Source organism: Chrysemys picta, chromosome 2 (assembly GCF_011386835.1).
Source record: "Chrysemys picta bellii isolate R12L10 chromosome 2, ASM1138683v2, whole genome shotgun sequence".
Classification (NCBI taxonomy): Eukaryota; Metazoa; Chordata; order Testudines; family Emydidae; genus Chrysemys; species Chrysemys picta.
Window position 1 is genome coordinate 190,639,936 of NC_088792.1, and position 15,361 is coordinate 190,655,296.

General features: G+C 46.9%; 1 protein-coding gene across 9 annotated transcripts in view; it reads left to right on the top strand.

The window, feature by feature from the left end:
• MBP (myelin basic protein) overlaps positions 1 to 15,361 on the top strand; it is a 190,367-nt gene that overhangs the window by 71,800 nt on the left and 103,206 nt on the right. For all 9 annotated transcript variants that reach the window (XM_042860443.2, XM_005281451.5, XM_042860446.2 and 6 more), the window contains one exon: positions 15,193 to 15,289. In XM_042860443.2, the coding sequence (XP_042716377.1) occupies positions 15,193 to 15,289 (97 nt within the window). The remainder of the gene's footprint in view (positions 1 to 15,192; positions 15,290 to 15,361) is intronic.

Sequence of the window (15,361 nt, forward strand, 5' to 3'; positions counted from 1 at the left end):
GAGCGAGATCTGAGAGGCAGAGAAGGAGGTACGGTAATAGGATACAAGGGCGGGCCAGACGGGTGAAAGAGGCGTGTTTTTCTGGGCACAGCGCCGCTCTATCTCTTTTTTCCATACCCCGGGCGTCCCGGACGCCTGCAGCTTGCTCCGCCCTTCACTTACACCTTCCCGGTGAGGCACCCCCTCACCTCGTCATCGGGCGGGGATGTGGCCACAGCCATTTTTGAGCTCCCCCCACCATATGCGGCAACCGCAGATTCTCCAGTCCGGCTCGGAAGTTTCAGCACCCGCCCTATAAGACGACACCCGGCGTATAAGACGACCCCCGACTTTTGAGAAGATTTTCCTGGGTTAAAAAGTAGTCTTATACGCCAGAAAATACAGTATATCAATTTTGTCTCAACAATCTGTGATTTTGCTCTTTGTCACAGTGGAATGGAGCATGGGCCCTAAGACTGTGTGATTGTGCATAAGTGAAGATTAAGACCCTGATTCAGGAACCCTAAGCATGTGCTTAAGGCCATCTCTGTTCAGAAAGCACTTTAACCACATCTCAAATTTAATTCATGGAACTTAAGTATGTGCTTAAAGTTAAGCAGATATTTAAGCACCCTTTCTGAAGAGGGATGCTTTCGTGAATCAGGGCCTAAATGTTTTACCTTCTTTAAATCTCATCCTAAATGGGGGAGAAGGCTGTAGGTCTTATAGAGCAATCATACAAAATAAGCATATTTTACCCCCGCCTCCCAAATTGCATTTTGAATCTAACCTGAAGGTCACAGTTAACTTCAATGGAGTTATAGTAGAGATGACTTACATAATGTGCTTTTATTTTAAAATCTACCACAAGCACTTTGTGGCCAGGGACGAAGGAATCCCTCTAAGCACAGCTCAGGCAATGTGAGGGAATATGTTTTCACAGTTCAATTCATTAGAGCAGGGGGCATGTTAGGACACCAGAATGGGGAATTAAAACAGCTGGCTAAAACTAGATTTTAAATTCCTTCTCTGTAATGGAAAAATGCTTTTAGAGCATCTGGTCCACACTGGACCATTCTGTTTTTATACAAAGCTGCAAATTTCAGTTATGCCAGTAATCAAGTGCTTTACTAAATATTAGTTTTTATTTAAATATTATGTAAAATTTAATTTCCATGTTTGTGAAAGAAGTCGTGTCATGCAGGTGTACTTAATGCTTTCTGCTCTGCCTTGTGCTAGACTTGGGTTCTTGTCTGGGTCCCCGTCTAGGGCCTTATAGAGCTGATGTCAATACCAACTGTCTGTGCTTGTTCCTAGAACAGGTTCAGCACAAATAACAATGAAACTCTCTTAGATTCCCCTGACCTGGAAACCTGAGGGCGCCATTCTCACATTCTGGGGTGCAGTTGAGACCAGTGAGAGGTTGTCACCACTTGTATTATAACCCTGAATGCCTCAAAATGCTTCTGCTACTTGTGGCTCCCTGCCTGGGACATACACACAACTAGCAGCCACCATGTACTCTGTGGTCGGTATGCTGTACAGCTCTGATTCAACCAGTTTGAATCCAACAGCCTGCCATCAGTTATTGCAGATGCATTTTTGTCTTTACCAGACTTGGTTGTATTAGACAGTGACCCCAACACTCCCCCAATACTGAACTGCCCCAGACGTGTGTAGTCTTGTTAAGGCTGCCAACTCTGACTGAAGCTATTCTGGGAGATTTTATTTCCCCAACATGATGTAATGTTGTTTTCTTAAAATATCCTATTAAAATCTCCAGGATTGCTTTCAATAGTGACCAGGAGACTAATGCCAGTTCTTGGAGATGCTAGGCCAATCCTTGTCCAGCTTTCTTCTGCGACATTCAGAGAGAATAAAATCTGTTGTCTCCTTTAAGGAGACAAAGCCCACCAGCTTGCCATGTTAACTGGAATTGACATTCACTTTAGTACAAACAGAGCACTGTTGGTTTAGATTAATAGTAAAACAAGTTTAGTAATAAAAGATGATCACATTTTAAGTGAGTTAAAGTATAAGAGAGAAAGTTAGAAATGGTTACAAGCAAATAAAAGTGAAAACACATCTAAATCTAAAATTTAATCTAGTAAGTTTTAGTTCAAGGTTTTGTATGTAAATTGAAGTAAACACACATTCCTTTATTTTAGAATAGGCCTGTTTAACAACTTTTGCTGAGCCAAGGCTGTCTGGTTTTCAACAAGGGGGAATTCATAACCTTTACATACGACGTTGCTGCATATATTTACCATGGTAGTATTGGCTTGTGAGTTATTAGTTTTCAAGTGATACCTCATATGACATTCCAGGGTGCAATCCAGGCCAGCAAGGGACTGTGTCACCCCTGCCCTGCAATCTTGGGTGCCTCCCGATGCTTTTCTGTTGTAGCATCCAACCTGCCAGCATGCAGATTACATCCTGAGTGACTGTGTTTAACTACAGCCCTGGTCCAACAGCTCTGATCCCAGTGGCCTGTTCAGCATACACCAGTCATGCTCTGGCTTCCAGTAATGCTGGTTCTTCGAGTGCTTGCTCATGTCGATTCCAAGTAGGTGTGCGCGCCCTTCGTGTACAGTTGTCGGAAGGTTTTTCCCTTAGTGGTATCGGTCTGTTTGTCTATGGAGCCCCCTGGAGTTGCGCCTTTATGGCGGTGTATATAGGCCCCTGCCGATCCACTGCCTCTTCAATTCCTTCTTACCGCCCGTGATGGTTATGGAGCTGCTCCCTTCTCTTTCTATGTCAAGCGATCCCCTCGTACTTTTTCTCTTTGTACCTGTAAATAGTTAACTTAGTGTTAGTGTTTCAAGTAGTTTATAGAATTAGATAAGTTTCTGTTGGTTTCATTCACTGCGTTCTACCCTCCGAGGGACCGGGGCATGCCTCAGTCTCATGAGTTCAAACCACGTGGGTCCTGCCAGAAGCCTATGCCTGGGGTGACCCCCCCACGACTCTTTCTTAAAGACATGTTCGAGGTGGCCAGGCACCTCGTAGCTATGACAGCTCCGCGGGCACTGGCACTGCAGAGAAGTGCTGTACCGTCCAAAGGCAAATCGGCCATGATGCAGTACTGGTCGCTGTCCCCTCGACACCGCTCCTTGGCACCACCCCGTTTGGCACCGCTGTGGTCTCTGGGATCAGAGTCGTCTTCCAGTTCAGAGCCAGAGTCGTATGTCTCGAAATGGAGCCGGCACCGCTTGCAGCACCGTTTGAGACAAGAGGAGGGACAGCAGTTCAGCATGATGCCCTGGCCACCGCAATGGTAGGTGCTGGCACAGTGGCCCTTCTGGACCCCCGGGCCTTTCCACCAAGCCCTCGGGCTGGGTTCCAGATCTCTGTTGGCTGCCTTGGAAAGGTGGGCTGCCCCAACATCCTCTATGGTCCAGAAACCACCGTGAGGCTCCAAGACCAAGGTCAAAGCCATGAATGAGACCAGGCCCAGTACAGCTCCCGGTACCATGCAAGAGACATCAGGCAAGGACGCAAAGAAGCTGGACCTCTTCAACCAAAAGGTCTACTCTACCAGAGGGCTCCAGCTTCGGATTGCCAACCAGCAGGCGGTCCTCAGCAGCTACAATTTCAATTCTTGGAACAGTCTAAGTTTAAGGAGTTGCTCCCCACTGAATCCCAGTCAGAGTTTGGGGCCATCATCGAAGAGGGCAAGGTTATAGCAAGGACCTCCTTGCAAGCCACACTTGACTCAGTGGACTCGGCAACCTGCACAATGTTGATCGCTATAGCCATGTGAAGGAGCTCGTGGCTGCAGGCTTTAGGCCTCCAGAACGAGGTCCAACAAACAATTTAGGATTTGCCCTTCGATGGATCAGGGCTGTTCTCAGAGAAAACGGACTCCCAAGTTCCACAGTCTCAAAGACTCACGAATGCCATTTAAAATCTGGAGCTCCATTCACCAGCCCCACAAACCTCAGCTTCCCCCACGCTTCTACCCTATTTATTCTAGACAGGATAACAGGAAGCGGGGCAGAAATAATAGGAGGCATCCATCTCCTCCCTCTTCCAACCAGAGCCAGGGCTCGGCAAGGCTGTTTTTGGACCCCAAGCAAAACTTTTGAAGATATGTCTAGGAGCAATGCACCAGGCATAATCCTGGATCCTTTCCCCGGTTTTGTGAACCATCTATCCCATTTCTACCATGCCTGGGCCCAGATCAGGTTGGACCAATGGAGTCTTACAAATGGTAGAATTCGGATATTTTCTCCAAATCTGTTCCCCCGTCCCTCTTCAGGGACCCTTCTCATGAGCAACTTCTCATACGGAGATGCAAATGCTGCTAGAAGATGGAGCAATAGAGGGGGTCCCTCAAGATTTCAGGGGCAAGGGATTTTATTCCCAATATTTCCTAATCCTTACGGCCAAGGATAGGCTCAGGCATATTCTAGATCTGCGAAATCTCAACATATTCATGAAAAAGCTGAAGTTCTTCTTCAAGAGATGTCCCTGTGGGTGCTCCACTCCAGGTGCTGGTGCGTCCCTGCGCCCTTGCTCGGAGATTTTTGCAGCAGTACTCATACCGGCAACGCATGCGCAGCGGCTCCCCCCTCCCCCCGCTGTGAGTCTAGCTTAACAGGACGCATGTGTGGCTGGTCTCCTCAGTTCCTTCTCTACCATCCCCGGCCTGAGACGGAGCTCAGCAGACTCATTAGGAAATTCCTTTCTCTTGTTACAATTACCCTTCTAATTAGTTAGTTGTTAGTTATAGTTAGTTACCATTTTTATCTTAAAAACAAAAACAAAAAAAAACTTTCCTGGCAGCGGCAGTGGCTTCAGCCATGCCTGGCTCCACAGGCTTTAAATGCTGCTCAAACTGCAAGGACGCTATCCCGCTATTAGATGGCCACTCACACTGTATAAAATGTTTGGAGGAGACCCATATTCCTCAAAAATGTGCCCACTGCAGAAAACTCAGCTCCAGGGCACGGAAGGACAGGGAGCTTAAACTGAAACTCCTCCTCCTCCTCCTCCAGAAATCCCTAGGAGCCGCTTCAGACCCAGGCGCTGATTCCAGCTCCGCTGCCCACCACAGCCCCCCCGCCTCAAACAAACAAAAGAAATCTGATAAGAAAGGGCACTTTTTGTCACCTTCAAAGGAAGTCCTGAGACACAAGCCCTCCCTGGGCGGATCTACCGCTTCCCTGCCTGTGCTCCCCCACTTGAGCACATTTGACAAGCCGGGCTCCTTCGGCACTGTGCGAAAACCGCCTGAGGCTGCGGTGCCGAGGCTTCAGGCTTTCAGCTGCCTGCCTCTCTTCTGGCACCGTTTGGCACCGCGACGGACGCGGTGCCGACATTCCACACCCTGCCTGGCCCCCTGCAGGCTGATGCTGCCCTCCCGGCACCGGCACCCGTGGAACTGATTGGCAGTGGGCCAAGAACCAAAACCTCGGCTCAGAGGAATGTTCCCTCATTGCAACTCCCTCCTGCACAGCCTTCACCTCACGCAGGAGCCTCACCACTTCACTTCACTCAGGCAAGAGATCTGCTGGTGTCACCTATCCTGCAGTCTCCCCTGCTGAATGCCTGTTTCTCTTCGATGGCAGAGTCAGGGTTTGAACAGTCTTCCTCCAGTGAGGAGGAAACTGGACCACAGGAGGGTTTTTCTCCGTATCAACCCTCCCATCCCCAGTCAACAGAGGTTTTAGGAAAATTACCTCAGCCTGTTCTCAGGATCCTGCCCCCTGGGGAGTGAACCCCTGGATGGCACCACCTATGCGCTACCCACCACCATGGCAGTATTGGGCACCATGGGCATCGCATCCTTGAGAATACACATGCTACACCACCTCAACCAGGCGCAACACCGGTCTAGCACCACCACCTGACGAACCTGCCAATGACACCAGACACCAGGATCAATCAAGTCCTGCTCCTATTCCAGTAGAGCCGGAAGTAACGCCTGAAGAAGCCTTACTTCCCCCTCCTGCAACACCGTCGGATGACTACGCAAAATTCCAAGACCTCTTTAAAAGAGTTGCCAGTGACTTGAGAATTAACTTGGAGGAAGTCCCTGAACAACAGCATGAGTTAACGGACATCCTACAGCCCTCCTCTTCCTCTAGGGTTGCATTACCAAGCAACATAGCCCTTTTAGAACCTGCTAAGTCCATCTGGCAGACTCCAGCTACGTGCCTACCGACCTGTAAGCAAGCGGACCGGAAGTACTTCATCCCTTCTAAGGGCTCTGAATTCCTTTTTACCCATCCAGCGCCAAACTCGTTGTTAGTAGACACAGCGAACCAAAGGGCCAAAGAACAGTATTCCCGCTCCACCCCAGCCAACAAGGAAAGTAAACGCTTGGACCTCTTTGGTCGTAAAGTATATGCATCCTCGACGCTGCAATTTTGTATAGCTAATTATACTGCAGTTCTTGCAAAATATGACCACAGAAACTATAATAAGTTCACGGACTTTATTGATGACATCCCAGAACAGAAAAAACAACAATTCACAGCTCTGGTTTCCGAGGGACAAATCCTATCACTCTTCAAGCGGCCCTCGATGTAGCCAACAACCAAGATCAACCGCCACAGCAGTGGTCATGCGCCGAGATTCATGGCTCTCCTCCTCTTTCTTTCCTCGAGAGGTCCAGAGCACCATTGAAGATCTTCCCTTTGACTTTGAAAAACTTTTTGCTTCCGCCATGAACGACGTGCTTCACTCAATGAAGGACTCAGGGGCAACCCTCCGGTCCTTAGGTCTCCAGACACCTACGACCAGAAGACGGCAATATAGATACCAACCTTACCAACGTCCACGCTACCCCGCATTTACACAACACTCCCATAGACCACAGGAGCAATAACAACAATGCCAGAGACCAAGATTCCAGCATCGTCGTCCCAGTTCTGCGGGGGCGCCTCAACCCCCTCCAACTAATAGGCAGATTTGAAGCTTTGGTCGCGGGTTTAGAAAACAGCGTTCCCACTTCAGCCAGCACACACATCTTTGCACACTGCCTACGACCATTCTCCCACCAATGGCAAAACATTACCTCCGACAAATGGGTTATAGAGGTGGTTACAATTGGATACGCCCTCTCCTTGCCTCCCTCCCTCCCTCTCACCCACCCACCCTTCCCGTCCCTCTTCAGGGACCCCTCTCACGAGTGACTACTCCTCCAGGAAGTGCAACATCTCCTTCAACTGGGGGCAATAGAAATTGTGCCAGAACGACACAAAAGGGAGGGTTTTTACTCCCATTATTTCTTAACAGAAAAGAAAACGGGGATGTCGACCAATCCTCGACCTCAGGAAGCTCAACAAATTTGTCAAAAAGCAAAAGTTCAAGATGGTTACTCTCACCACCATAATCCCAGCACTGGAGCAGGGTGATTGGTTTTCAGCCCTCGACCTACAGGACGCCTATTTTCATGTGACTATACACCCGGCCCACAGACGCTTCCTACGTTTTACTCTTGGCTCAACACATTTTCAATACAGGGTTCTTCCCTTCGGACTGTCCACAGCCCCCCGTGTCTTTTCCAAGTTCCTAGCCATAGTTACTGCCTATCTCAGAAAACAAGGGGTCGTAATATTTCCTTACCTCGACGATTGCCTCCTCAAAGCCTCAACGTTCAACGAAGCTCTCCGATCCATGTGGCTTACAGTCGATTGTTTCCTATCTCTAGGCCTGCAAATAAACAAAGATAAATCCATATTATGCCCCACCCAACATCTGGAGTTCATAGGGGCATACCTCGACTCCCGGACGGGTTTGGCATCTCTTCCTCCCGACCGCTTCAACTCCATAAGCTGACTGGCCGCAAAAATTCGCAACAGTCCCCAGGTGACTGCCCGAGATTGTCTACAAATACTAGGTCACATGGCCTCGTGCACGTTCTTCGTCCAAAATGCACGCCTCTACATGAGGTGTTTCCAAGCGTGATTGGCCATGGTTTACAGACCGAATGTGCACTCTCTTAAACAAGACTTTTTCCGTACCTATCCGAGTCAAAGATTCTCTACTGTGGTGGACAGTTCACTCCAACCTCTGCTCTGGAGTCCCCTTTCTTCAGGAGGCTCCATCCCTCATACTGACTATCGATGCATCTCTGACAGGCTGGGGTGCACACATGTCTCACCACACAGTCAAGGGGCTATGGCCTTCAACCGAGACACCTCTGCACATAAATGTCCTAGAACTTCGAGCCATTCGCAATGCGTCCTGTCACTTTCTTCCACTAATCAGGAATCACCATGTACACATAATGACAGACAACATTGCATGCATGTTCTATGTAAACAGGCAGGGAGGAGCTCGATCCCACTTGCTTTGCACAGAGGCTATGAAGCTCTGGAATTGGTGCATTGCGAACAACATCCGGGTATCAGCTGCCTATCTTCCCGGAGTGATGAACACCACAGCGGACGAACTAAGCAGACGCTTTCCATGGGATCACAAATGGGAGATAGACGAGAAAACCATTCACAACATATTCCTCATTTGGGATCACCCAACCATAGACCTTTTTGTAACTGCAAAAAACAAAAAATGTTCCGACTTTTGCTCCAGAGCAGGCCTGGGCAAACATTCCCTGGGAGACGCATTCATGATCCCATGGCACCGAAACTTACTCTCTGCATTTCACCTGATACCGGTTCTCAACAGGGTCCTGTTAAAAATACGAACTGACCGGGCCAAGGTAATCCTAATTGCCCTGTCGTGGCCCAGACAACCATGGTTTCTGTTCCTCACCAGAATGTCGATTCGACCACCAATCTCGTTGCTTCTGCTCCCGAACCTCCTATTGCAACAGCGCGGCTGATTTCTCCACCCCAACCTGTCCATGCTTCACCTCAAAGCCTGGTTCCTACATGGTTCTCCCAAAGCGAACTAGATGGCTCTGAACAAGTTCAAAGAGTGCTCCTACGTAGCAGAACACAATCTACTCGCACCACCTATCTACGAAAGTGGAAACGATTCACTCATTGGTGTTCAGCTAAATAACTTTGTCCCACGTCGGTATCTCTCTCGCTCATACTTGATTATCTATTGGACCTTAAGCGATCTGGCCTTTCTTTCAGCTCCATCAGAGTCCATTTAGCTGCTATTACAACTTTTCATGACAAAATTGATGATACTTCTGTTTTTGCTCACCCAATCACCAAGCGTTTCCTCAAGGGACTCCAAGCCCTATACCCAGACATTAAACCACCTACCACCCCGTGGGACCTTCATTTAGTACTATCTTGCCTAACTCAACAACCATTTGAACCCCTAGCCACGTGCTCCCTTTTACACCTTTCGATGAAAACAGCATTTTTAGTGGCAATTATCTCCGCCAGATGGGCAGGAGAAATAGCAGCTCTTATGGCAGACCCACCATATATGCTATTTTTCAAAGACAAGGTTACCCTCAGCTTACACCCCAAATTTCTTCCTAAGGTGCATTCATCATTCCACATTAATGAGCCGATACGCCTACCAACCTTTTTTCTGAAACCATATGCGAACTCGTTTGAAGCTACAATGCAAACATTAAATGTACGCAGGGCCTTGTCCTTCTATTTGGATAGAACCAAACCTTTTAGAAACTCTTCTAGACTTTTTGTCTCCATCGCGGAGCATTCCAAAGGATCTCCTATTTCTACACAGAGACTTTCAAACTGGATTTCTCAGTGCATCCGGTTGTGCTATCAGATGAAGAAGGTTGCACCTCCAGACGGCATCAGAACGCACTCCACTAGATCTCTGGCTGCCTCTGTAGCATTCTTACGCAAAGTTCCCCGGCTGATACCTGTAAAGCAGCCACTTGGTCCTCTGAACACACATTTGTTAAACATTATGCCCTTACTCAAGGCCCCCTTTCTGATGTACGTTTGGGCAGGGCTGTACTATCCACGGCATTCCTATCAGATCCGAAGTCCCTACCTCCTTGAGACACACTGCTTTTAAGTCACCTCTCAAAGAAGAGGAGGTTACTCACCCTGTGCAGTAACTGACGTTCTTCGAGATGAGTGCCCTTGTGGGTGCTCCATTACCCACCCACCCTCCCCTCTACTTCCGAGTTGTGGTAGCCTCCGTTGTAGAGAAGGAACTGAGGAGACCGGCCACGCATGCGTACTGTTAAGCTAGACTCACAGCGGGGTGGGGTGGAGCCTCTGCGCATGCGTGACCGGTACGAGTACTGCTGCAAAAATCTCCGAGCAAGAGCAAGGGTGTTCACCAAGTGCGTGTTGGTCGTAACTGCCTTCCCGAAGAGGCGACAGGTACAAGTACTCCCATACCTAGATGACTGGCTAATCAAAGGCCATACCAGAGCTCAGGTGGAGGAGCATGTGACCCTGGTAAGGTCGACTTTTGACACGCTCGGACTGATACTGTATGTGACAAATTCAACTGTAACCCTCACTCAGAGGATAGAGTTCATTGGCGCTCTCCTAGACTCAGGTCAAGCCAAAGCATTCCTTCCGGAATCGTGTTTTCTGATCATGGGTGCCATCAGAGAGGACATACAACAATACCCCACTACTACAGAGCGAAATTGCCTGACGCTGCTTGGTCATAGGGCTGCTTGTATGTAGTTCAGCATGCGACACTGCGGCTCCAACCTCGTCAGGCCTGGCTGGCCTCAGTATACAGGTCAATCCAGGACCGTCTAGACAAGATAGTCAGTCATTCTTCCTCCTCCAGTTATCGAGTCCCTCCTGCGGTGGCTCAACCAGCAAGTAGTGTGTGCAGGAGTACCCTTCTTCAGGCCCCAACCCTCACTGTTTCTAGTCACGGATGCAATGGGATGGTGATTGCACCTAGGAAGACTCAACTCAAGGTCTCTGGTCCCAGGCAGAACTTTCATTGCATATCAATGTCAGGGAGCTAAGAGCAGTTCACTCTGCTTGCCAGACGTTCCAAAGCCATCTGGAAGGAAGATCTGACAATACAACAGCGATGTTCTATATAAACAGACAGTATGGTGCTTACTCCTCTTCCCTGTGCCAGGAAGCCCTCAAACGGGAGGATAAGTTCATGGAGGATAGGTCCATCAATGGCTATTAGCCAGGATGGTCAGGGCTGGTGTCCCTAGCCTCTGTTTCCCAGAAACTGGGAATGGGCAACAGGGGCTGGATCACTTGGTGATTACCTGTTCTGTTCATTCCCTCTGGGGCACGTGGCATTGACCGCTGTCGGAAGACAAAATACTGGTCTGACCCCAGTATGGCTGCTATGTTGCAAGGTGAAATTCTTCCCACAGTTTTTTAATACATTGCTGACCAAACTTTCAGGCCAGGATCTGCTCCCAGGGGCCATGGCTGTTTGTTTCACCATCTTAGATATTTATGCCCATCAATTTTATAAAAAGAACAGGAGTACTTGTGGCACCTTAGAGACTAACAAATTTATTAGAGCATAAGCTTTCGTGGACTACAGCCCACTTCTTCGGATGCATATAGAATGGAACATATATTGAGGAGATATATATATACACACACACAGAGAGAATAAACAGGTGGGAGTTGTCTTACCAACTCTGAGAGGCCAATTAATTAAGAGAAAAAAAAACTTTTGAAGTGATAATCAAGATAGCCCAGTACAGACAGTTTGATAAGAAGTGTGAGAATACTTACAAGGGGAGATAGATTCAATGTTTGTAATGGCTCAGCCATTCCCAGTCCTTATTCAATCCGGAGTTGATTGTGTCTAGTTTGCATATCAATTCCAGCTCAGCAGTCTCAGTGACAGACCTGCGGGTGGCTATATTACAACAGAAAAACTTCAAAAACAGACTCCAATGAGAGACTGCTGAGCTGGAATTGATATGCAAACTAGACACAATCAACTCCGGATTGAATAAGGACTGGGAATGGCTGAGCCATTACAAACATTGAATCTATCTCCCCTTGTAAGTATTCTCACACTTCTTATCAAACTGTCTGTACTGGGCTATCTTGATTATCACTTCAAAAGTTTTTTTTTCTCTTAATTAATTGGCCTCTCAGAGTTGGCAAGACAACTCCCACCTGTTTATTCTCTGTGTGTGTGTGTGTGTGTGTGTGTGTGTGTGTATATATATCTCCTCAATATATGTTCCATTCTATATGCATCCGAAGAAGTGGGCTGTAGTCCACGAAAGCTTATGCTCTAATAAATTTGTTAGTCTCTAAGGTGCCACAAGTACTCCTGTTCTTTTTGCGGATACAGACTAACACGGCTGCTACTCTGAAACCTATCAATTTTATAGTTCAGTCACCCTTTGAAATGCATTTTCCTGTGAGTGACCCCTAGAGAAAGTTCTTTCAAGCTGAGAGCAAGAAGGAAGGAGGCTTCAGGCTGTTTCTTTTCACTTATGTATGCTGCAGTGCAGATTTTCTTTATCTTCTTTCTTTCCCCTCTTGCTGTCTGAGGATTCTGTTTACACATCCCATTAAGACCTGCTTGACTAGTTCTTTCTACACGGGGCTGCATGGGTTTGAAAATGTGCCACCAGCATAATTCAGGGAGAATTCATAACTTTACGTATAATGTTGCTGCATACATTCCACCATGATGATATTGACCAGCACATTATTAGTTATCAAATGATACCTCCCAAAGCATATTTTGTGCAAGATTATTACAGTAGAATGTAAGGTGAGAGTACAGGATGCTTTGAATCACACCCATGCATAGTCAGCCCTTGGCGTATCTGTTGAGACTGTCGAGATGCAAATTGGAATATGGGCATCAGTCTACTAGGAATTTAGATACATTCCATCAGCTTGTTTCATATTAGCCACTGAGAAGCCATCAGATTATTGCTACTGACCTGTGCCAAAAATGGTATCCTCAAAGTGAAGTATCCTGTAGTTAATTACTAATCCTGTGAATCATCCAGTTCTTTGTATTGAATAGCATTCTCAGTGATCAGCTATTTCAGCAGTTTAATATACTGTCTGCTCTTGAAAATTGGGGTAAAAGACTTTTGATGTTTCTTTCTAGCTCTTAATAAACCCTTTCTAGAAATACTTAATACTGCATTAGTCATTTTGGGCCCTTTTCCAAATATTTGATCATGCATGCCAGACTTCCTATCTGCATGCATCTGTTTTGAGTACCTGACTGGTATATACAGTGCCAGTACACAATGCTATAAGCTGGATGTTTGTGATTGTCATTATTATTACTTTGCTATGTGCCTCACTGACTGCTATGAGGTTGGCATGGGAACTGAATGCACAGCATGCTCCCATTACAGAACTGTCAGTTTTAAAAGCTGTTAAACTAATCTTAAGGTGAAAACTTTATAAAGTTCACACATAAAATGAACAAGTTTTGCTAAATTTCCTAAATACATATAGAATTTCTTCTTGATGTTTTGAGAGAACCAGTTTTATCCGGTTAAACAAGAGGTCAATGAAAAATGAGCTGTTTTTGGCCAGTCTCACTCCTTAACAGTTTTATTTCAGTAGCATGCAGAGGCCTCCATCTTGATGGGGCCCCCATTGTACTAGGTGCTGTAGGAACACAGAAGAAAACATGGGGCAAATCCTGGTCTTAGTTTAGTTAATGTGAATTTTGCCATCGACTGACCTCACCGCGGTCAGGATTTCTCCCATGATTTAAGCCCTAAAGAGTTTACAAATAGAGTATGTCTGCACTGCATACTAAGCCCAGGCTCCTCTTCCCTCCATATATAAATCAGGCAGATTCGGGTCAACAGGCACTCAGGATCCGGATCCTGGGACCCTGCTAACGGGGTGGGTCAGAGCCTGTGTCCTACTGTGACTTGTGTCCAAGCCCTGTCATTTTGTGGTGCGGCTGCAGCTCGTGGTGCGGCTGCAGCTCAAGCTGCAGACCAAAGTCAGAAGGTCTATGTAGTGAGGTATGGCTGCATTAGCATGTCTGAGAGACCCGGGCCCAGTTTACAGTGTAGCGTGGACACTCGAGCATTGGCTCAGAAACACTGAGGGTATGGCGACGCTGCTTTAGACATCCGCAGCTGGCCTGTACCAGCTGACTTGTGCTACAGGGCTCAGGCTAAGGGGCTGTTTAATTGCGGTGTAGACGCTCGGGCTCTAGCATGAGCTCTGGGATCTTCCCACCTCACAAGGTTCTAGAACCCAGGCCCCAGCTGGGTTTAGGGTGCTGTGTAGACATGCTCCTAGTAATGGACAAAATCTATGCAGAATGTCAAAGGTCCATATCTTCCTAGTTACTGTGTGGTGGTTTCTCCCCAAACCATCTCCTTATCCCTCATGTTCTCCCCTCTGCCCAGGTGTCTCAGTGCCTGGCTCAGAAGCCTTCTTCCATTCCGACCACACCACAGAAATGGACTCAGGCTCTGTATGTGTGAAGGGGGCATGATGGGAAAGAAGCAGCCAATAAGTAGGTGCCTATTGAGTGACTGCAAGGGTCTGGTAATGTTACCACAAGTCTCCTTGTGTGCTGGCAAGCATGGGCCCTTTGCGGAGCACAGGGGGTGTGCATTTTCCCCAAATCTAGCCCCTTTGTGTGGTGCAGAACTGTGCTGATTCCGTCATTGGAGAGACACTGTCATGGTGGGAGGGAATTAAAGGCATGTGACGTTACATATTACAATTGTATAAATACTATTATCAGTATTGCTGTTTGTATTACAATGTTACCTATAGCTCTAAACAGACTGAGGTCCTATGCTGCTAGGTCCTGCCCGGACCTAAAGGAAGAGAGAGTACCTGCCTCAAGGAGCGTGTAATTTTAGTTTGACAGTATAGACCATTGGATTACAGAAATAGGAAAGAGGGAGTGAAAACAAGTAATACAGCCATGTTGCTGACAGTAACCATAACTAACTAAAATGGCTTCCAATGAAGGGAGTGGGGGGGAAAAAAGTTCTTTATAAAATAATCCTTGGTGAAAATGCAGAGCAGATGCATCAATTTGGTTTTACCACCACATAATTAGAAAGTGACAGAAAGAAGAGGAGCTTCCAGTGAGCTGTTAGATTGCCCCAAACTCATAAAAATAGTAAAATTCTGTTTTTTCTGTGGTTTATTTTCTATATATTCTGTATATATGCATGCACGTGCATGAAATTGTAAAAGCAGTGTTTCATCATTTACATAAGAATGTATCCATTTCATAAAAACATATTTAAGAGAAATATTTGTTTCAGAGGGGTTTGGGTTTTCTTTTTTGGTTGGTTTTTGCTGTTGAATAATGTCAATAATATTCCTTGCAGCTGCTACCTGAAATGGTATATCTAAAGAAGTATTTGTGTTACAGGAGACAAAAGTGGAGGAAGTGGAAGAAGCTGAAAATAAAGCAAGCCCTAAAGCAGCCAGACTAACCAAACAACCCTCAGAAGATAATGAAGTGTTTGGTATGTATCCGAAGAACTGGAAAATAAGCTTGCACTGTAGCACCGTTTACAGAGTAATAGTACACTACTGTT